The sequence below is a fragment of the Olea europaea genome, unplaced genomic scaffold, assembly GCF_002742605.1.
Source record: "Olea europaea var. sylvestris unplaced genomic scaffold, O_europaea_v1 scaffold358, whole genome shotgun sequence".
In the NCBI taxonomy this organism is placed as follows: Eukaryota; Viridiplantae; Streptophyta; class Magnoliopsida; order Lamiales; family Oleaceae; genus Olea; species Olea europaea.
In genome coordinates, this window is record NW_019254992.1 from 394330 (window position 1) to 416384 (window position 22055).

A 22055-nucleotide genomic window follows, 5' to 3' on the forward strand; every position below is an offset into this window, starting at 1 on the left:
AATTCAGGATGATGAACCTACTAATTGCATAAAAATAAAGTCAAGTGTTGACTTAAAAAAGATAGCAAGAGGCCATGAAACCCTAGATGAACTCGACGTATGTGAACAAGGTTTGGACCTTGGTCAACTTTCCTGATGGGATAAAACCCATAAGTTGTAAATGGTTTATAATAAAATATTGACATGGATGGGAATATTCATACATACAAAGTAAGGCTAGTAGCAAAAGGTAACAAACAAAAACAATGTGTTGACTTTGATGAAATCTATCGCCTATAGCCATGCAAAGGTCCATTTGGATTAGTTGCATACCGTGACTACAGGTTAAAACAAGTCTTTTGGAGTTGAAATTTTCGATTTGATGAAAAGTCAAAATGTTTGATTTTATCAAATTTAAAGACGAATTGTGTGTTTACAAGAAGATAGTGGGAGCATTGTCGTATTCCTAATATTATAGGAAACGACATCACTATGTTTCAATTATTGAAATAATAGTTGTTAAAAGATTTATTCATGAACTATATGGGAGAGCAACTTGATCTATAGAGATAGATCTAGAAAATTGCTTAACTCATTCCAATCTATATAGATGAAATCTTGAGAAGATTTTATATGGAGAAATTGATTTACTCTTAAGTGGTAGTTGAAAAGGTTCCAAAGGTGAAGTAACCGTTGATTCGATAGTAGAAACCTAATACATAATTGTTTCAGAAGCAGCAAAGAGTTGCAATGTGAATCATAATGTTCATTAATGAACTTAGAGTAGTTCTCAATATTGTTGATCACTTGTCATTGTATTGTGATAACAATAGAGTCACCGCGAAAGCGAAGAAACTAAGGTCTCATCAATGATCCAAACATGTATTTAGTCAGTATAATCTTATTAGAGAGATAATACATAGAAATAACATAAAAAGAAGAATGAATTCCTACATTTGACAATATTACAGATCCACTGACAAAGAGTTGTCGTAGTATAAACATGATCGTCATGTAAACTTTTATGATATTGGATACATAAGTGATTGGATCTAGTGCAAGTGGGAGTTTGTAAGTCTTATGCTCTATATCCAATCAACTTTGGATATAAATACTTTTAATATACAGTTAATGTGATTTAATGATAGATCTATTATTTTAATTTATAGTCAATTAAATTAAATAATAGAGTTCGTAGATTCAAATCTTCGTAATTTTTTAATCACAAGGAGTTGCGATTGTAAGATACAAATTACATATGATTAAATCTTAAATTGTCCATGGTCGTAAGTAATAATAAGATACGGATATCGTCATTACGGATAGACCATCACGTGTGATATTTCTTACTTGTGAAGTAAGTAGCTGATCTCACAAGTTGAAGTGTGGTGACATTTGAATGAACACGTGAATGTTTTGTTACAGAACAAAATATTGGAGACCCACCTAGAGATTCCACATGGATAACTATCTAGTGTCAATGGTTAATTTTTAACGTTCGGTAGTGAGATTGATCCTTTCACTTGAGGTCGTTATAGTATCTTATATGAGGACAGTCATGCTTTGACGGTATTGGATGTTGCTCTGCCAAAGGCCGCTAATACGGCATTGTTTGGGTATGTCAAGAATCATATGAAAGCTGTGAATGACCAATAGAGGATTCGTCATTCTTAGATAGTAAGAGATTATGATCTGCATTTCATTCAATTAAATCGATTACGAAATCTTTGGCCAAGGTGTACTCATAAGTCGAAAATGAGTTTTCGACTTATATTGACTTAATAGTGGAGTGAAAGATATGATCAAAGGCCGCTAATACGGCATTGTTTGGGTATGTCAAGAATCATATGAAAGCTGTGAATGACCAATAGAGGATTCGTCACTCTTAGATAGTAAGAGATTATGATCTGCATTTCATTCAATTAAATCGATTACGAAATCTTTGGTCAAGGTGTACTCATAAGTCGAAAATGAGTTTTCGACTTATATTGACTTAATAGTGGAGTGAAAGATATGATCGATAATCGAGATTGACACACTTCCATATCTCGTAATTGATCGGATCATATTGACTAAGGGATTATAGTTTCACGGTAAACGAGCGAGTTTCGTTTTGTCATATCATGTGACATTTTCCGTCATATGTATTGTCTGTCAATCTGGGACGACGAGTGTGAATTGGTGATAAATTAAAAGAGTGTTTTAATTTATCAATTTTGATTAGATCAAAATAATATTTCACATCGTTAGATATCGTGATCGGGAATTGATGGGTCGCACACAAATGGAGAATTGGAAGATTGTGATTTGTCAATTAATTAATTTAATAAATGTTAGATATATTAAATAATTTGGTTGCTTATTTATAGACCTGAATTCATTAATTGGATTAATTAATTCACAGACCGAATTTAATTAAATAGGTTAATTAAATGTTGGACCAGGTCAGGCCAAGCTCGTTCGGATTTATATAAATATGATTATCGTTTTCAAAAACTGTAGAGAATTCATTTTTCTTGCTAGTACAAGAAAAAAACTCCAATCCTACAATCTTATTCTCTGTGTGAATCATTGTTGGAGGTTGGACAATTGGACAGTTGTGGGTGATAGATCGACATTGTTGGATCAAGAAGAAAAGCAAAAGGTTTGCAAAATTTTCAAAGGTATAATTTTCTATCACAATTTCTATCTAAATATAAAGAGATCTGTGGTGGGAATCAAAAATTATTTTAATTTTCTGCTGCGCATGTTAAGTAGATTCCCAACATGAAAGATAAGTTGTGTTTGTGATTAATGCCCTAAATTATCTAATTATACTTAGGTTAACTAAATGCACAGAAGTAATCAAATTAGAGTTTTTAGAATATGAATGTGGTTTTTAGGACTTACAACTTCATCTATTGATCAAATTTAATTCCGTAATCAAGATTTTTGATTTATTGTAATGTTCAATCAAATTCTTTTTAATTACTCATTTTTCCTCTCTCAAGATCAAATTGATCATATTTAATTAAGACAATTCACCATATCTCTATATTTTACCTCTTGATTTGTTTATTAATTCACGCACCATTGAATTAGTGGCCAATTAACCCGAAGTGTTAAAGGAGGTGTCATCAACTGAGATTGTGATGAATTTTAAAAATCATTAAAAATTTAAATGCCTTCAATTAAGATTTTATTGAATTGTAATGAAATCCATTAAAATATAGGTGTCCCCAATTGAAATTTCAATGAAATCCTTTAAAATTTAGGCATCTTCAATAATTAGAGAATTTATAAAGATTTCATTAATAAAAGGATTTTAAAATATTTGGATGGATTTTAAGCTTAAAAATATATGTAAGCAAGTTTTTTAAAATTTCACCATATATGATGAAATTTTTATGAAATTTGTAAGAATCTATTTAAATCCACAAAATTCATTAGAATTTAGTCCTTTAAAATTTATTAAAATTTTACGTGAGAACATCCCGTTTAATTTCGTAATAAAATAAAGACATAAATTTAAACATTAGAATTTTGAAAATTAAATTAAAGGATCACACATAAACTGCACTATTTACCCTAACTATGAATTTAGCTACTCATTCTAATTAAAAAATAAAACAACAAAAAAATATAAAGTTCATAATCGAGTTTTAAAATCTTGATGAATAAAGGAATTGAATTTTGCACTAAAATCTTCTTCAAACCCGAACTTTTGGTCATTTGATCTTGATGTTCTATATGATTTTTCTTTCTAAAATTATGCATTACATAAAAGAGTGTATAATAATTCAAAAAAAGAATATTAAATCATCTCTCTTTTGAAACTTGAGTATAATTAAAATTAGGCAATCAACAAATGCTAGAATTGTTTCCAATTTCGTGCACTTAGATCCTCCATATTAATTTTTTGTGCATCTCTGGTCCTCTATGCTTGCATTACAGATCCTTATTCGAGTCTTGACTATTTTGATCTTATAGCTTCAATTCAATTTCATCTAAATTTTTCCAATTCGAATTTGCCTTAAATTAAGTAGATACCTTCTCAATCTAGAATTAAATAAATACGGGTAGATGTCTAATAACAGTACAAAATGCATTTATCAAGCCATCTCACATATGAATATTAAGTGCCTCTTTAAGTCCTATTTTCTAAAAACTCGTTTTTTCCCCAAAATTATTTTGCAACCACACCCCATCATACATTCTTTTAATAAAATAATTTTACATGTAAATAAATAAATAATCTTACTTTCTCCAAAAAGTATGTCGATACCTGTCTTTCTAACAAAAAGCTTAATGTGCCCAACCATGTGTTCAAATTTTGCTTCGCGAATCTGGGGAGCAAATTTTGCTACCTTTCCCGATAATGCAATTAGCTTTTTGCCGACGTATCTCTTGAAAATTTTCTATTAGTAGCAGCTTTTAATTGAAAAGAATAATGATTTGTAGACATTTTTCATATAACTTTATATTTCATAGCTTTTATTAGGTGTACCCGCATCGTAAAAATGACACGTCAATCACACATGTCATGAGTTTATAAGTACACGTCATTTTATGCATGTGTATGTGAAACTATTCAAATAGCTATAGGAAAAAAAAGTTGGTGAAAAGAAACAAAAATTATGATGTAATGGGAATTAGCGAGTACTAGTAGAGTTAATTTTGACGGTGCTCTCTATGACTGGAAAAACGCAGTTTCATGGTTCCAAAACCACTCTTCTCCCCTTTGTCCCTCTCATAACTTACATATACATTGAGAGAGAGAGAGAGAGAGAGAGTTCCTGATTTTTAAAAGAAAAAGCAAAAATGAAAGGGAAAGAGAAAATTCCAAAACGTAACTCAAAACCCAAACAAACGCCATTGATTTCTGTTGCCAGAAATCAGAAGTTTTACAACACCTGTACCTTCTTCTCTTTCACCACCGCACGCTCCTTCCAAATTACAATTCAAGACCACTCAACTCTTCACACCTCCACAAGTTTATGTAAATTCCATTTTTCTCCTCTGTATATTCTGTATCTAACTTCAAGATTTAACCCATGTCTAACTCTGGTTAATCTCCCTTCTGATTATTTTAACCCCGTTTATGCATAAAAACAAAACTTTAATCCACCACCATGAACCTACATTGAACAAATGTCACTCATATCACCCCTTTCTTCACCATTTCTTTGATAAATTTGGGAAGATTTTACCCTTTATTTTTGTCGTTCACTCGGGACAGTATCCCTCTCTCGAACCACTAATTACCATAATACCATTTCATACAAAACAAAACAAATTCAAGTCACCACCATTAACAACTCTCCATTTTCTCAAGTCAGTGAGCTAAAAATCGAAAAACGAAAATGGAGATTTCGAAACATAAGACGGGTCCAGGAGAGAGAAGAAGGAGGAGCCGTCTTCACCAGGTGAAGCAAAGCGCGTCTTTGAGTCAGAATACTACTGAATTAACTCAAAACCAGGACTTGTTCTCTGGGCCTGCCTTCAATATTCGGAGAAAGCCTAGAATGGGCAGCAGGGTGAAGCGAATTGGCCTTGAATGCCTGAAAATTTCCAGCGCTCATATGCCATCTGCTTTCGCCGCACGTGTAAACGCCTCTTTCTTCTTTCTTTTCCTGTGTTGTCACTATTACTTGAAAGGAAAATGTTATTTGTACCCTGGGTCAACATTCCGGTGTATACTCTTCTCACAAGAGGAATGACTCCACGGTAATAAAAAAAAATTTGTGATCCCCCATGAGGAGAGCGTACATCGAAGTGTCAGTCCGGTGTACGTGTAACAAAACCCTTCATACACTATTTTTTTAATTCATTAAATGGAATTTGCGAAACATATCTTCTTTTCTTGTGAAATACAACGTTTTTGACTGGGATTTGAGTTTGGCAGGAATACGATGAATTATGAAAAGGGAATAATTCCTTCTCTCTCTCTTTTTGTGATAAATTTATTCCTTCATTTTCTTGACTTCTTCCTATTGTCCTCCGTCATAATTTACTAACAATCCAATTCATCTTCTTTCTTATTTTCCTTTTGGTAGGCCTTGGTAATAATCTACTTATAATTCAATTCTACATTGGATTATAAGTTAATACGTGTGTGCGTGTTCAGGAAAACATACTTTGACGTTAGTATGTAGTATGTACATCTATTTGACACAAAACTTGAGGAAGAGATTCATCATTCATGGAAAACTTTGACCATATACAAAAAAGAGTTTTCAATGGTCATTGAATTTAAGTCTATGTTTTTAATTGATTACTTAAATTTAAAATGTCGAGTTTCGATCACTGAATTTAGGTCAATATCTTCAATTGCTCGCTAAAATTTAAAATGTCAAGTTTTGACCACTAAATTTTGAAAAGTGTTGTACATCACTCACTGTAAACTTGACATTTTCCAAAGTTCAATATTTATGCTAGTGAGTAACGTACAATATTTTAAAAGTTCAGTGGTCTAAACTCGATATTTTAAATTTCAATGATCAATCAAAGAAATGAGCCTAAATTCAGTGACCATTGGAACAATTAATTCTACAAAAAAGGTCATTTATTTCAAGATTGCTAATCTTAAAGTTTTAACTTATAATTACTAAACTTAGGCCCTGTTTGAGCCCACTTACTTTCTCATTAAAATGAAAAATATGACTGTTATCTATCATATCAAGCCACTATATTTGATTTTTTATCTCTTGTGTGGGATCATAATTGCTATATTTTTCATTCTTATTTTTACAATAATGTAGCTCAAACTGGGGCTATACTTGATATATTTGACTGATGTAACAATTTATTAATTTAAAATTATTTTCCTTTAAATAATAGGTACTTGAAATACATAATATTTAAACCTATATGAAATATTAATAGATTATTACTTCGTTAGATCTTAGTTTGAAATGGGATTTAGTTCCTTCTACTTCATTTTTATTTAATATTAATATAACAATAAGAAATTAGAATAAAATTTTTATTCATTATGAATTAAAATTAATATGAAGATTATTTACATATAATAATATTAAATATTTAATATCTTAAATTAATTTTAAAATTTATTCAATATAAATTTTTTACAGTATTGGTTTTTTTTTTTTTTTTATTTAACTAATTAACTGAATACCAATATTTAATATCTAAAATTTTAAGTTTTTTATTAGTAAATTTTAAGTACTAAATTATCTAACAGTAATTAGTATCAATATTAATCTATACAAAATTAAAACGCTAATTATTTTATAAAATTTCAAATACTTATCGAATTTAATAAAATTTCTCATATTAATTATTTTTTAATTTCTATATATAATTTTATTAGATTACTTTGTAGTTAAACAACAAAATTTAAATTATAAATTATTCAAAATTCTATTAAAAACGATCAATTTTGTTATTATTTTAATAAATTAGAAGTCAAATAAATTGATTATTTATTGTATTATTATATTCACAAAATCAATAATAAAATTTATTATTATCATTTCAATATTTATTCTTTTATTTTAATAGTTTTTAGTATGATATTATTAAATTAGCATGGGTTTGGAAGTATTGCTCAGAGGAGAAATAAGGACTTATATTTTGATTGTATATTGTCCTCTACTGCCATTACAAATAATTTGTAACTTATAACAAAGGAAAGATTCTTAAAAGCGCAAGGAAAAACATTTGGGATAAGAATTTACTTATAAGTTTGACTTACTAATAAGCTTACCCAAACAATCTACATTCACAACCAAATAATTTACTAGGGAGACAAATGTGAGGAGTCATCTTTTTTCTTTATTTTCAATAGAGTAAATTACAAAAGCTAAAGATAAAGTCTAGACTACTTAACCAACATGTGCATCTGGGATGTCCATCACCTGCTAGATGCTTGCTAACTTTTGATCTCAACTTCCTAACAATTGTCTCGTGTTGTTAACCCTTTCCAATGTCTCTCTAAAATGATCATCAATGATCATCTTAAAAACAATGTTAAAGTTCACAAAGTGACACTAACGAGGCGTTGATAAAAACAATGTTAAAGTTCACTAAGTTCACAAGAAATATATTCCATTTGTACATAATAACTAGTAGCAGGGCAATCTTGATAAATATGATCGAGAATTTGGTTATTATCCCTAAACATGAGATGAAAAAGATGTAGGGTCCTTTTTCTACTTGGATGGTCAGGCATGGATCGTTCATAGATCTTTAAGCATGAATATCAAGGATAGAGAATTTACATATAAAACCAGAGGATTGGCATTACGTTGCTGTCGTTTATCAGTATATTTTTTAATTATCTTTGTTCCCATCTTAGTTTATGCATTTTGACAAGAAAATACTATGGAAGCATAAGGAATCAAGCACGCTAGAAGTTGCTTATTAAGAAACCAAGGTAAACAAAACATTGTTTTGGGGTTGGGTGGTGGTAGCAGGCAATATCAATGTAGTAGTACTCTCGATGGATGCCATAGTTAAAATATTTCCAAAATCAAATGATTGTGGGAGCAGATTATACAATTTTCTGCAAGATTATCAACTTCGAACCTTAAGTGCAAATTCGGTATGTAATTTTTAACTTCTTATTTAATAGAGTCCATTACCATGTAATCCACCTTATCAGAAATGCCAAAAAAGTCTTATGATTTTATAGGTATATGGCGTCGTTCATAGTTGAATAGCTGATGTAGTTTCTTAACATGACATTGAATAAAACACATTCTGAATCTATGACTATATATAAAAGATGTGACATTATGAATGTGTTTCCTGCTGACCTAATTTGCTCATTAATAGCAAAGTTCTCTTAAAATGGGCTTCTTTCGTGACTGAGAGAAGATTGCACTAATTTGAATTTTAGCAGTATAAGTTGCTATCTCTCATAGAATTAATTGGCGGTAGTTTACAATAGCCCTTTATTATTTTAAGAAATTAACCAACGGCGGTCTGTCATTGGAGTAACTGAATATCTATTTAGGATATACATTTGCCACAAACTGCTCCTATAGATTCACGTATGACGTGTTTCTTTTTACAAATAATATAATACAGCCAAGTTTCAATTTTGCAAGGTCACTTGTAATTCGTCCCTTATCTTATGGAAATTATGACCCTAATTGACTGCAAATAAACAGTGGTGGTTTAATAAAAGCCATTGCTGAATTAACTTTGCATTCATACATAACAAGCTCCTTATTCTGGTACTCTCTTTAAGGAATATGTTTTATGCTTGACTTTATCTGTATTGTGTAATACATCTCATCTCTTCCTCTCTATTTCATAATTCAAATCAAGTAACCATATTAGGAGTCCTTCTCACAGTCCTCATGATGTGCTTCAGGAAATTGATCCCGATACTCTTGAATATCTATTTGGTAAGGTGCTCAAGAAAAGCGATGTAGGCTCCCTCAGAAGAATGATCATTCCAAAGGTTTGCAATTGAAGTTTTGATTCATGGTGTCATTCGCTTTCTATTGTTTAACTCTACTTCCCTCATTTTGCAAAACTTACCGGGCTTTGCTTTTATATTTCATAGCTATAGTATTCAAACTATCAAAAAGATATTGATGTGGAATAAAAAAAAATTTCATGGTTAATTTCAGAAATCTGCGGAGAATTATCTTCCTGATCTCGAGTTCAAGGACGGCATTCAAATCAGCATGTATGACATGGATGGCATTCATGAGTGGGGATTCAAGTTCAGGTCTGAGTCGAGCTGTTTTGGTTTTGATCGCTATAAACTCAATCCATTTTGCCTACCCATTTGTTGTTTAATTGTTTCGATCACATAGTGGTTTTTATTTTATTTTATTTTATTATTATTAGTTTTTAATGGTCATTCACTATGTTGTATCTCATGGTCGTTCTCGATTAAATCCTGGGTTCATAAATTCGCAAGACCAGTAGTCCCCAGGGGAAGACGATGATATCCCTCTTTCTCTTCCCGTTATGTTACTTAAAGGGAAACAAATTGGCAGCATTTGAAAGAAGTTGAATACATTAAGTCCTTTTAAATATATATCAATCAAGTTATTTATGAGATTGATACGGTTCACGTGTATTATTTTCTTTTAATTCATAGATTCTGGCCAAATAACAGCAGTCGGATGTATGTGCTCGAGAACACTGGTGCGAAAAATCGTTTCTCATTTTCTCGGTGATTCTGAATTCAAACTCCTTCATATTATAATACATTTTCGCGCTTCATTAGGGGACTTCGTGAGCACACATGGCTTGCACGCAGGGGACAGCATTGCTGTGTACAGATGTATGGAAAGTGGAAAACTCGTACGTATGTTGTGCTTTGTGAATCTTTATGAATATTGCAGAAAGCTGTATTTCTTAGTATTATCATTTTTGTTTAGGTTATTGAAGCTAGAAGAGTCGGAGATCTGTACGTAGGAGACGATCAAGAAAATGCTGAGAAAGACAAACCAATTACTGATCGCATTCCTACTTTCGATGAGATAGAGATGATCTTATCTTATGATATCCCTTTCGCTTTTCATGACGACCCTGCCCTCGATTTTCTTGGCCAACCAGCTCAAGACTACTCAAAAGTTGAACCAGTACAGATGATGATGGAAAACTCAAAAATTGAATCAATGGCAGGCATGGAATCTATTGACAACTTCTCAATTGATGAATGGATAAACATATAAGAAAAATGATGTTACTTAATATGTTAGATATCCAAAGCATGCTTGTCCGATAAATACAGAATGCAATAAACAGAACAAAGTATTCTGCTACCTTCTTTTGATTGACAAGAATATTGGTTGCTTCGTGCGTGTTTGTGTTACAGTATATATATATATTTTTTTTATCTCTGAAGTACTTTTAAAAATATTAAAAAATCGACCAGCATCATGGTAACCAGGAAACAACGTAGATATCACCTTCAATATTTTTATTTTTATTTTTATTTATTTATTTATTTTTTTTTGGGTAGCAAAAATATTATGATGTCTATATATAGACACACACACACAGTCCAGTCCAAATAAGCTCAACAATTAATTAATCTCCTTTATTAACTTTGATATATAAATATTAGTCTAGTATAGTATTTAAGCCCCGGCCAACATTTGTACCTAAGCCAGAGTACTAACAAGTTTCCACTTTGACTAGATACAATCTCGATTCCAATCTTCCAATTCTTGCAAATTCATTAGGTTTTCAAGCAAGGAGGAAAAAACTGTGAAATTATTATTCTGACGTGATCAAAATATAATAAATTGAAGCTTCCTTTAAGTTATACCTAGATTTATTAATTCACTTGAAGTTGATTGAAAAGAGCTATTTCTTTGTATAATTTTATAAAAAAGATGATCATGCCTCAATAAACGTTAAAATTGTTGAAAGACTGGGTTCCTCCGCTTTCACAATGAATTGTGATGGCTCCATGATGTCACAGAGTATAGTGCTAGGCAGGTGCGGAGCCAACACCTGTCGAGGGGGGGCGGCCGCGCGTGTTGACTCCGTCGGAATTTGCAAATTCGCTGGGTAAGGAGTTGCAGTCTTGCAGAACCGCCTGATCACTGGTCAGTGTGCATTGGCCATTGGAGAAGAAGGAAGATGAAGACGCCACCCCTTTTTTTTTTTTTTTTTGGGTTTTTTTAAATTTTAAATTTTGGGCTTTTTTAGAAAAAAAAGAAAGGAAAATAGAAATAGTGTGTGCCCTATAATGTGAACTTATGTAGGCCCATGGGCCTATATTTAGCCCAAATGAATTTATCCAACATATAATATGTATTCAACCTAAAGGCCTTGAACCCGTTACCCAATTTCATTTGGCCATTTCAAATTTTCAATCGCCAGCAGACGAGCACTCAGGCAACAAGAATTGTGAATTTCCCCTAAATTGCCAAACCCTTTTCCTCAACATCACTTCTTCTTGCTCCAAATTCACACCACAGGCCACACGACCTAGCTGACTAGCTCCAGACTCTGAGCAGACCAAATCAACAGCAAACTCCATCAAAGCATTCGCTACTTGCCTGCTGCCCGCTGGCTACAGTGAACGCCAAAGTGCCGACTGCCAAGTGTCAAACGCCTAAACCGCCAACCGGACAGTGAACTCCATCAGATATTCAGACCGGTGACTCTTTCTTTCCCTCTATTATTATTATTATTATTATTATTATTATTATTATTATTATTATTATTATTTTATTTTATTTTTATTTTTTGGGTTTTGGTGTTGACGTGTTGTTCTATTTTGTTTGGCTATTTTGATTTTGTTCGATTTTGTTTTGCCCTTGCTACTCAGAGTCTACATATTTTGTTTTGATTTTGTTCTATATTGGAGTTTTGATGTTGATTGTTGAGCATTGAAAAATTTAAGATTAATTACGTTATGATTTATTCATTTCGGAACTTATGTTTGCGAATTGTGATTTATGAATTATGATAAGTAATTTACGTTTTATCATGATGAGTTATGATTATTGATTTGGGAATTTATGTTTATGAAATTGTATTTGCGAATTGTGATTTATGATAAGTAATTTATGATTTGATGAGGGAATAGGATATTAGGAATGATTATTGATTTGGGAATTTAAGTTTAGGATGACATTTTGCAGATTATGGAACAATTTTTTCAACCAAAATGAAAGTCCATACCCAATTCTTCTACTTCTAGTTGTGCATCTAGTCCCATCACTGATTCTAGTTGAGCACAAGAGTTATTGAATAACACAAAGAAGTCTTGGGCTCAATTTAATGTGGATGATCTTGTATCTGATCTAGGGATGCGCCCCATATCGAATCATATAATCCTAATATCAGAGATGTTGTTAGGATGGCATACTTGGAGAAAGGTCCTTATCAACCATATGGACATGATTTTCCAAGAAGACCGATGGAGAATGATAATAGATGTTTTTTAAAAGAATGGTTCTCTGAATTTTATTGGTTGGAATACAATATAGAAAAGGATGTGGCGTATTGCTTGCATTGCTACCTGTTTAAACCCGATAGAGAGGGTCAAGGGAGTGGACATATATTTATTAAGACCAACTTTAGGGATTGGAAGCACAAAAAGACATTGAAAGATCATGTCGGTCTCTTTGATAGTTCTCATAATCAAGCTTTTGCAAAGTGTACCAACTTGATGAATCAAAAGCAAAGTATCTCTTATGTTATTTCTAGCCAAAGTAGTAGTCAACAACAAAGTTATAGGACCAGGTTGACTGTGGTGCTAGATTGTACTAGACTTCTCTTGATGCTAGGATTGTCATTTCGTGGTCATGATGAATCGAAAGAGTCTCTTAATAGAGGAAATCTAATTGAGTTGTTAAATTGGTATGCAGCTCGTTGTAAGAAAATTAAAGAAGTATTATTTAGTAATGCTCTTGAAAATGACCAAATGACTTCACCAACCATCCAAAAGGATTTTGTTAATTGTTGTGCCGTAGAGACGACAAAGGCTATTATCAATGAGATTGGTGATTCGTTGTTTTCAATTTTAGTTGATGAGACTCGTGATAATTCTGTGAAAGAACAAATGGTAGTTGTTTTAAGGTTTGTTGATAGAAGTGGGCAAGTGAATGAGCTTTTTTTGGGTATGTCCCATGTCACTGATACTTGTGCCCAATCACTGAAGGATGCCATTGATGTAATGTTTTATACACATGGGTTGAGTAGATCTAGTATGAGAGGTCAAGGCTATGATGGAGCAAGTAATATATCAGGTGAGTTCAATGGGTTGAAGGCTTTAATTCTTAGAGAGAACCCACATGCTATATATGTTCATTGCTTCGCTCACCAGCTTCAGTTGGCAATTGTATCTGTGGCACGTAGGAATTGTATGGTTGGTGATTTTTTGGACGTACTTGCTATTATTGTGAATTTGGTTGGCACATCATGTAAGCATGTAGATGCTCTTCGAATAAGTTATCAAGCTAATATTCTGGAGAAGCTTAATACTGGGGAACTTACTGGTAGAAGTGGATAGTTTCAAGAAATGACTTTGGCACACCTAGGTGATACTAGGTGGGGCTCACATTTATTGATAGTTACTCATTTCATTAATATATTTAATGCTATTATAGATGTTCTTGAGAATATATTAGAAGATGACGTACATTTAGATAAAAAATCTTCCGCCTTAAGACAGATGAACAATATGCAAGACTTTGAGTTTGTGTTCAGTATTCACTTTATGTTTGAAATTCTTGCAATTACACACGACCTTTCACAAGCCTTACAGAAAAAGGATCAGGATATTCAGAATGCTATGAGGTTATTGAATTTGTGTAAATGTACATTGCAGAACTTGAGAGAGAATTGTTGGGATACTTTGTTCAGTAGGGTGATTGAGTTTTGTATTGATAGACATATTTTAGTGTCTAATATGAAGGTTATTGTAGTAGTGAAAGGTCGACCTAGGCGTGTAGCTCAGCAGGTGACTTATTTTCATCGCTTTTATATTGATTTGTATTGTCATGTGATAGACTCAATCTTGCAAGAGTTGAATGATGGATTTCCAGAAATGATTACTGAGCTCTTTACTTGCATTTCATGTTTAAGTCCAAGAGATTCATTTGCAGCTTTTGATAAGGATAAATTGCTACGTCTTGCTTAGTCCTATCCTTTGGACTTCTATAGTGAAGAGCTTTTATTACTTAGACCTCAGCTTGACAAGTTATTTTTGCTTGTGAAGATGGACGAAGCTTTCTTTAATCTCAATAGTATATCCTATGTAGCTCAAAAGTTGATTAAAACTAGAAGTTCCTATTATTTTCCATTGGTTTATAGGCTGCTTACCTTGGCTTTGATATTACCTATGGCGACTGCAAGTGTTGAAAGGGTATTTTCTGCTATGAATCTAATCAAGAGTGATTTGCGCAACAAAATGGGAGATGACTGGTTGAATGACAATTTGGTGGTTTACGTGGAGAAAGCTATTTTAGAAAAACTTGAGAATGAGGCAATATTGCAATGTTTTCAAATCATGAGACCCCATAGAATGCAGTTGTATAAATTTACAGTTACAGAGTACCTGAGTAAGGTTGTATTGTAAATTTTTTTTACTATTTTGGGTTGTATCGAAGTATATTTTCATATGTATACGATTTTGACGTTTTAGTTCATTTACATATATATTGAATAACTTTTAATATTATGTAACCAGATTTTAATAAACGATCGGACTATTACGATCGTCGACGGTCAACGATCATTGGTCAACGGTCAATCCGCCCTAGCTGGACTTGGATCCTGGATTCACCACTAGTGCTAGGGGCCATTCATATTTTATTAATGAATATCTTAATCCAGACTGATTCAAAAGTATATACGTATTTGGCTTTAGATGTAAAGTTAGCAATCATCCCCTATTTACCACTAATCGCACCATCATTTACATAAACACTGTTTCATCCTTATCGAACTCAGAGCACATATCAATATATCCAAGTACTTCATTTCTTTCAGATACCAAAAATGTATTCTTAGTCCTCAAATACTTAAGAATACTTTTTATTGTAAATCAATATTTAGATTAAAGCTATTGAAAATGGGCTTGCCGAAACTGGTAGTCCTAGGGATGTCAACTAGCTGAAAGATAACATTTCCTTTAACCATTTTTTTTAAAGGGCCGTGAGCCCTAGCAAGTGAGCCACATGGGTCGACTCGGGCTTTTCTAGAATGACCCACTGGCGGCTCAAGTCGGTGAGACCGATTGCCACTCTAACTATTCCTATCCTATAAAAGATAAGATGATTAACCGACTTGAACTCAAATAGTTTGATCCATGATTGACATACCTAAACTGGTAAGCTAATCTGGTCCTTGGTATTAGGCCCAATTGTTAATGTCAATTCCTTATACTATTTTAAAGAAATGATTAATTTTGAAATTGATGCCATATTTTCATGCCCAAACATTCACGCGCTAACAAAATTTTCACTTGAGCAAAACTTCTAGTAGGTTAATGAAATTGGTAGTAGAGCTGAGTGAATTTGATTTTATCTTCAAGTCAAGAACCTCCATCAAGTGTCAAGCCCTTGTAGACTTTAAGGTGGAATTTACCAATGTCCCCGAGATAGAGGCGACGATGAAACCCACTAAGCCCCAAACTTTTAGCCTCTTTGTCGATGTCTAGTCTTAAAAAGCAAGCTCTAGGGTAGTAGTCGTATTAGTATGTTCAGAAGGCCATAAGCTCACGGTGAGATTTGGATTCAAAGCCTCCTACAAAGTTGTGGAATATGAGGCCCTCCTTCAGGTTGGCCTGTGAAATGTAGGTAAAGATGCTATATGTAAGTAATTATTCCCGGCTAATGGTGAGCTAAGTCAATGACAATTTTAACACCAGCGAGAAGAGCATTGTAGCATACCTCAAACGTGGTATGGATTTTCGCCCATCTTTGAGAAGTTCAACTTGGGGAAAATCCCATGTCTTCAAAATTTTCATATTGCTGCACTATACAAGTTGGCTAATAGCAAAGATTCCAAACTGCTAAAGATAATGCCAATTGAACACCTCTCTAAGCCACCCATATCCAAGAGAGATGAAATGATCTAGGTTGAAAGCACCCTATCGATGCAATCCATCATAGCCTTCCTCAAAGATCACGTCCTACTTGATAACAAGGATGAAGGCCACAATCTTAAAAAAGAGCAATACAATTCATTCTTCAAAATGATATGCTATATAAAAGAGATTTCTCATTGTTCATTTTCCGAGGTACAGGAGGAGAAGAGATGAAATATGTCCTCAATTAAATTTACAAATGTATATATAACAATCACATCGGAGGACCCATACTCGCACAGAAGGTGTTTAGACAAGGATATTAATGTGTATCTTAAAAAATGGATGCCCTTCATCTTGGGAGGAAGTGCGAGAAATGTTAATGCTTTGCAACTATGCAAAGGCAACCTTCTCAGAGCTCACAGTCGTGTCCAACCTTTTACCCTTTGCCAAGTGTAAAATTGAACTCATATATCCATTGTCAAAAGGAAGAGGTAGTGCATGCTATGCTATTATCATCGGGCCTAAAATTATAGAAGCTGCTACTTCCAAATTCTTTTCAAAAAACATCATTGTCGGTTCAGCATTTCCCACTCAATCGTAGAGAAAAGAAATTCATTTAAATCATTCAATATTCAAAAAGTATTTTTGATGTCAAATATGTAAAATTAAAGATTAAAAATTCATATTTCAAGGTTCATCGTTCTCTTAGCATAAAAAAATATAGCCTAACATGTTGTGAAGAGGAAAGCAATAGATATAAAAGTTGTCTCGAAATCTTGAATTCAATCTTGATATTCTCGAAAGTCAAATCTTGATGTGTTATTTGCCTCATTTTGCAACTGATTCTCCACACCTCAATTATGTTGAGAGTTGGTATCTATAGTCCCCAAAGAAGTCCCAAAAATCCCTTCGTGAAAAAATGGGCCCGAGATGAAGTTTCCTTGTTGAATTAAAATTCTGGACGAAACAAATTTTTCGACGCAATTACAATCGCCCAGGTATAAATTCAAACCTCGGTATTAAATTTTTATGTTCGAAAGGTCGCTCGACCAATATAATTGGGCAATCGCCTTATATTAACTCTCAAATGTTGCGTTTTATTCCCTGAACTTCATTTTCTCACTTCTTGACCTTTTTTCTTATTTCTTCTTCTTTCAATACTTCATTCTTTTGGTCAGTTGACTTTTGACTATTTCACTTCTCCATTTCTTCTTTTGGGTCATCTTTCGACTATTTGCAGTTTGGTCCCTAAACTTTGGTTTTCTTTCATTTTGGTCTTTTTTTTGCTTGTTTCTCCTAAATTCCGCTATATTCATCAATTTTATCCAATAAAATAAAATTTACATAGAATTAAGCCATATTCCAATATATTTGCCAACAATATCCATGTTTCATAACCTAAATAAGTGTGTAAAATGCACTTATCAATCCCCATGGCAATGCAATGATGTTTTGCGATCACTGGAATGTAAATATGCGTACAACCCTCCCATGACTTTTCCCTGACACTCGGTAACATTTCTACAACTTATTCGAGCATATATTCGGGCACCATGTACTCATTATCCATAAGTTGGAGCGACTGATACTCAATGGTTACGGCACGTATAAACTGGATGTTCAATATGACTCAGCCAGGAATGTCAAATGATTTTGGATAACTATGAGCTTGGTTGCGCAACAAGTTCATGGTCAGGTCAAGTGCTATATCAGGAAATGCCAATAAAAAAGATAGGGTTTTTTCATTTAATAAAAAAATTATGTATACATAAAAAATAACAATATGACTACTTCACTTACATCGATTACATCGTCACAAGTCAAGCTCCCGATGTGGTGATGTCATGGAAGCACTTGTAAGCTTTTGAGATCATCCTTTGAGCTAACTTGTAGCTAGCTCTAAAAAATAGAAAAGCTGTTAAAAGAAACATATATGAATTAACGTAGTATACTTTGCAAAAATCATAAAATACTTACCTAGGTAAAATTTTTCTCCAATCCATCTCAAATGCTTTCCATTTGGCATGGTCCACCTCATGGAATAGATTTGGATACATCTCATTGACAAAACTCCTCTTCACCTCAGAAGTGAATGGAAAAACGACGTACTATGATGGCAATCTCAGTCTCTTGCCAACTGCCTGCTCTGGTACGTTAATTGTACGCCTCTTACCCTCAACCACAATAGGCCTCCTCTCTTTTCTGCTCCAGGGACCACCACATCTTCCTCCTTGGGAAATGCCACATCCTAAGTCCTAAAGACTACCACCTTCTCGAAGCTCGTCAGCTCATCTACACTTCCCTCCTCTGCCACCTCTCTCATCCTTATCGAGACCTCTCCCTTCGTCCTCCCTTCCTTCACGATGGGGGCTACCCCTCCTCCTCTGCCACCTCTCCTATCCCCATCACAGCCATCCAATCTCGCTCTATATATAACAAAAATGATTCCCTCTCCGGCACCCATCACCTATCTACTATATCACCTCGGAGTGCTGTGACCTTATCCTAAAGGTCTACGAAGTGGCCACATAGCATTCAACATCATTAGATAAATTGTCGACCTTTCCTATTAACTCTTGTCCCAAATTGTCAACCCTTCCTATCAACTCTCATCACAGTACACCGACCTCCTCCACTATAAATCTAGTCAACAAGCATACAGATCATCGAAATAAGGACCCTGACTATATACAAGAAATCCACAAAAGACGTGTCTATATGGAAGAGAGAGAGATCTCCTCGACGGAGGTGATGCCCTCAGCGAAAGTGATCGTCTATCAACTAACCGCACTCTTACACAAATAACAATATTAAAAATTATTGACTTAATTGATAATTACTAACTCGTATAAAATGGTAATCAATAAATTATATTCAATTCAAATACCCAATCTTAGTCCAAGATGGAATCAGACATATGGTCGTCTTGAGTGTATGGAGTGGCTAATTCACGCACTAGACTTCGATCCTTCTCATCCATTAATGACATCAAATCAGTTATGACTTCAAGTTAACATATTGACATTTCAATTAATTAATGATCAAGTAATGAGATTTTTAAACTACGTAAAACATGAATCACAAATGTATAATACTCACATGAAGGTCTAGGAGAGTCGATAATTGTTTGCTAAACGGACATCTGCCCACCCGAATTGCTCGTCAATGGTGCATTCAATGGTAACGTGTCTTCCATTGTCTAGCAAATCACCCAAGAAGGTGCAGTCGCGTATTCCTAGATCTGTAATACATACAATTATTGTATATAAATTTAGTATAAAAATATTTTAAGGTTGATTATGTTAAACATTTACCTGCACCACTAGGAACAATCCATAAGAATCGTACTTAGGCATGAACCCATTAGGCTTCGAGTGTGATCTAATGAAGACATGTACGATGTCCTCAAACATCTCCGTCCCCATGGATAGATGTTAAAGACATCGATAACATCGACGATCTCCAGATAGAAGATGTTGATCATAATCTTCTCTTAATGATGGTGCACCACGCCTAAAGGATGTAAACTAATCCTAACTTCAATCTGTCTAACATATGGTCACATTCCTGATTATGCTAACCGCTGCGATAGAAGAATGGTTCCCTATCCCTGAAAATAAGTATCATGCAGCCTATTGCTTCTCTGAGTACTGTTATGAAATGCTTCATCGCCCGTAATTTTTAATCCAATCATCAAAGAAACTCAAACAAGGAGAAAGTAGCGATCTTGCCCCTGAGGTGGAAGTAGAAGACATCGCTATCAACTGGCCTAATTAGCCGATATACTAGTGCATTGATGATATGGCCGAAGTACTGTATGTCCCTCAACTAATACAAGGGCCAGAGGAAAAACTTGCTAGAATAATCATGTGCTGATCATCCAACAGCTCCAATACAGTACTGAAACTATCAAAACTACTGTTCGAAGTAGTTTTTCCCAACATCTATCTCAACTCTACGTTTAGATGGTATTCAAAAACCACAAAAAATTCGAACCCTAGTATCTTCCTCTCCATGTGGCCGAAATTCTATTATGATGAGATCTAAAAGGAACATAAAACAAATTAAACAAGTCGTTAGGCGATCTCCTCCACCTTCCTCTAATGATGTGTTAAAGGTTACAACATTAAATTCAAATCTACCAAGTGCCTTATTAAGGATGATACATCAAAAGAAATGATAGTTATAGGAAGTCATAGTAAAGATGTATATATCATAAATATTGAATTTGAAAATAATGAAAAATGTCTATTGTGTGTTTGAAAAATGATATTTGGTTATGGCATAGAAGATTATGTCATATTAGCAAGGATCTTCTTTCAAAGATTTCCAAGAATTGCTTTGTAAAAGCATTGCCAAACTTAAGATGCTTGTAAATTTGGAAAACAAGTAAAAAATTCTTTCAAACCTAAACTATACTCTTCAACTACAAAATCATTACAACTTCTCCACATGAATCATCTTGGACCATCAAGAATCGCTAGTTAAGGCGGTAATCATCATGCCTTTGTTATTGAAGACGATTTTTCAAGATTTACTTGGATCATATTTTTAAGCCTAAAAGATGAAGTTTTAAAAGCTTTTAAGCATTGTTGTAAGAAAGTCCAAAACGAAAAGGGTTATGCTGTTACATCTATTAGAAATGACCATTGTGGAGAGTTTGATAATGTTGCTTTTGATAGTTTTTCTAGTGAAAATGGATATGAACATAATTTATCGGCTCCTAGAACTCCTCAACAAAATTGTATATTAGAAAGGAAGAATCGTACATTGTAAGAGATGGCTAGAACCATGCTTAGTGGAAATAACCTACCAAAATATCTTTGGCCAATACTGTTAACACCACTTGCTATATTGTCAATAGAGTTTTGGTTAGTCGAAAGAAAACTAAAACTCCTTATGAGCTTTGAAAAAATAGAATTCCCAATATTAGTTACTTTATGGTTTTCGGTTGCAAATGTTTTATTTTGAACACAAAAGATAATTTGGGAAAGTTTGATACAAAATTCGATGTAAGCAAAGCTTATAGAGTGTTCAACAAAAGAACTCTAGTCGTGGAAAAATCCATGCATGTCACATTTTATGAGACTAACAATCTTTATCGTGAGAAAGGTATTGATGATGATGTAAGTTTGGAAGTTCCATTTGAACAAATGGATATCCAAGATCAAAACAAGGAAACTCCTAACAAAGAACAAACAACGGAGCGCAACTTAAGTGAAGAAAAATTAATCGAAGTTCAAAGTAATTCCCCTACTACCAAAAGAATGGAAGTTCGTTCCATCTCATCCAAAGAAACTAATAATAGGTGATCTATCCAAAGGTATCACCACTAGAACCTCTTTTAAAGATCATCTTAGTAGTTGTATATTTATTTCACAAATAAAACCTAAAAATGTCAAGGAGATCGATTTTGATGAATTTTGGACACTAGAAATGCAAGAAGAACTAAATCAATTTGAAAGAAAGTATGCTTGGGATTTAATTGCTAGACCAAATAATCAAACCATAATTGGTACAAAATGGGTTGTTAAAAATAAAAGAGAGATGAAAAAGGGATTATTGTACACAACAAATCTAGATTAGTGGCCCATGGTTACAATAAAAATAA

At 33.4% G+C, this 22055-nt stretch overlaps 3 protein-coding genes across 3 annotated transcripts; all 3 read left to right on the forward strand.

Moving 5' to 3' along the window:
- Positions 1–4854: 4854 nt before the first annotated feature.
- Positions 4855–10725, forward strand: LOC111386509 (B3 domain-containing transcription factor FUS3-like). The gene is made up of 6 exons (XM_023010976.1): positions 4855–5564; positions 9302–9391; positions 9564–9664; positions 10043–10089; positions 10172–10248; positions 10326–10725. The coding sequence occupies exons 1-6, from the start codon at positions 5322–5324 to the stop codon at positions 10620–10622; spliced, it is 855 nt and encodes a 284-aa protein (XP_022866744.1). The 5' UTR covers positions 4855–5321; the 3' UTR covers positions 10623–10725.
- A 2041-nt stretch (positions 10726–12766) lies between these two features.
- Positions 12767–13921, forward strand: LOC111386496 (zinc finger MYM-type protein 1-like). The gene has a single exon (XM_023010962.1). It carries the CDS (start codon positions 12767–12769, stop codon positions 13919–13921), a length of 1155 nt encoding a protein of 384 aa, XP_022866730.1.
- Positions 13922–13930: 9 nt separating this feature from the next.
- On the forward strand, positions 13931–14551 carry LOC111386497 (zinc finger MYM-type protein 1-like). Its single transcript, XM_023010963.1, has one exon. It carries the CDS (start codon positions 13931–13933, stop codon positions 14549–14551), a length of 621 nt encoding a protein of 206 aa, XP_022866731.1.
- The last annotated feature ends 7504 nt before the right edge of the window (positions 14552–22055 follow it).

Bases quoted from the DNA above. Each gene is read 5' to 3' on its own strand.
- LOC111386509 (XM_023010976.1), top strand. From the start codon at position 5,322: ATGGAGATTTCGAAACATAAGACGGGTCCAGGAGAGAGAAGAAGGAGG. The intron at 9,665-10,042 runs GTCTGAGTCGAG...TTTAATTCATAG, and splicing joins GAGTGGGGATTCAAGTTCAG to ATTCTGGCCAAATAACAGCA. The intron at 10,090-10,171 runs GTGCGAAAAATC...GCGCTTCATTAG, and splicing joins GTATGTGCTCGAGAACACTG to GGGACTTCGTGAGCACACAT.
- LOC111386496 (XM_023010962.1), top strand. From the start codon at position 12,767: ATGGCATACTTGGAGAAAGGTCCTTATCAACCATATGGACATGATTTT.
- LOC111386497 (XM_023010963.1), top strand. From the start codon at position 13,931: ATGACTTTGGCACACCTAGGTGATACTAGGTGGGGCTCACATTTATTG.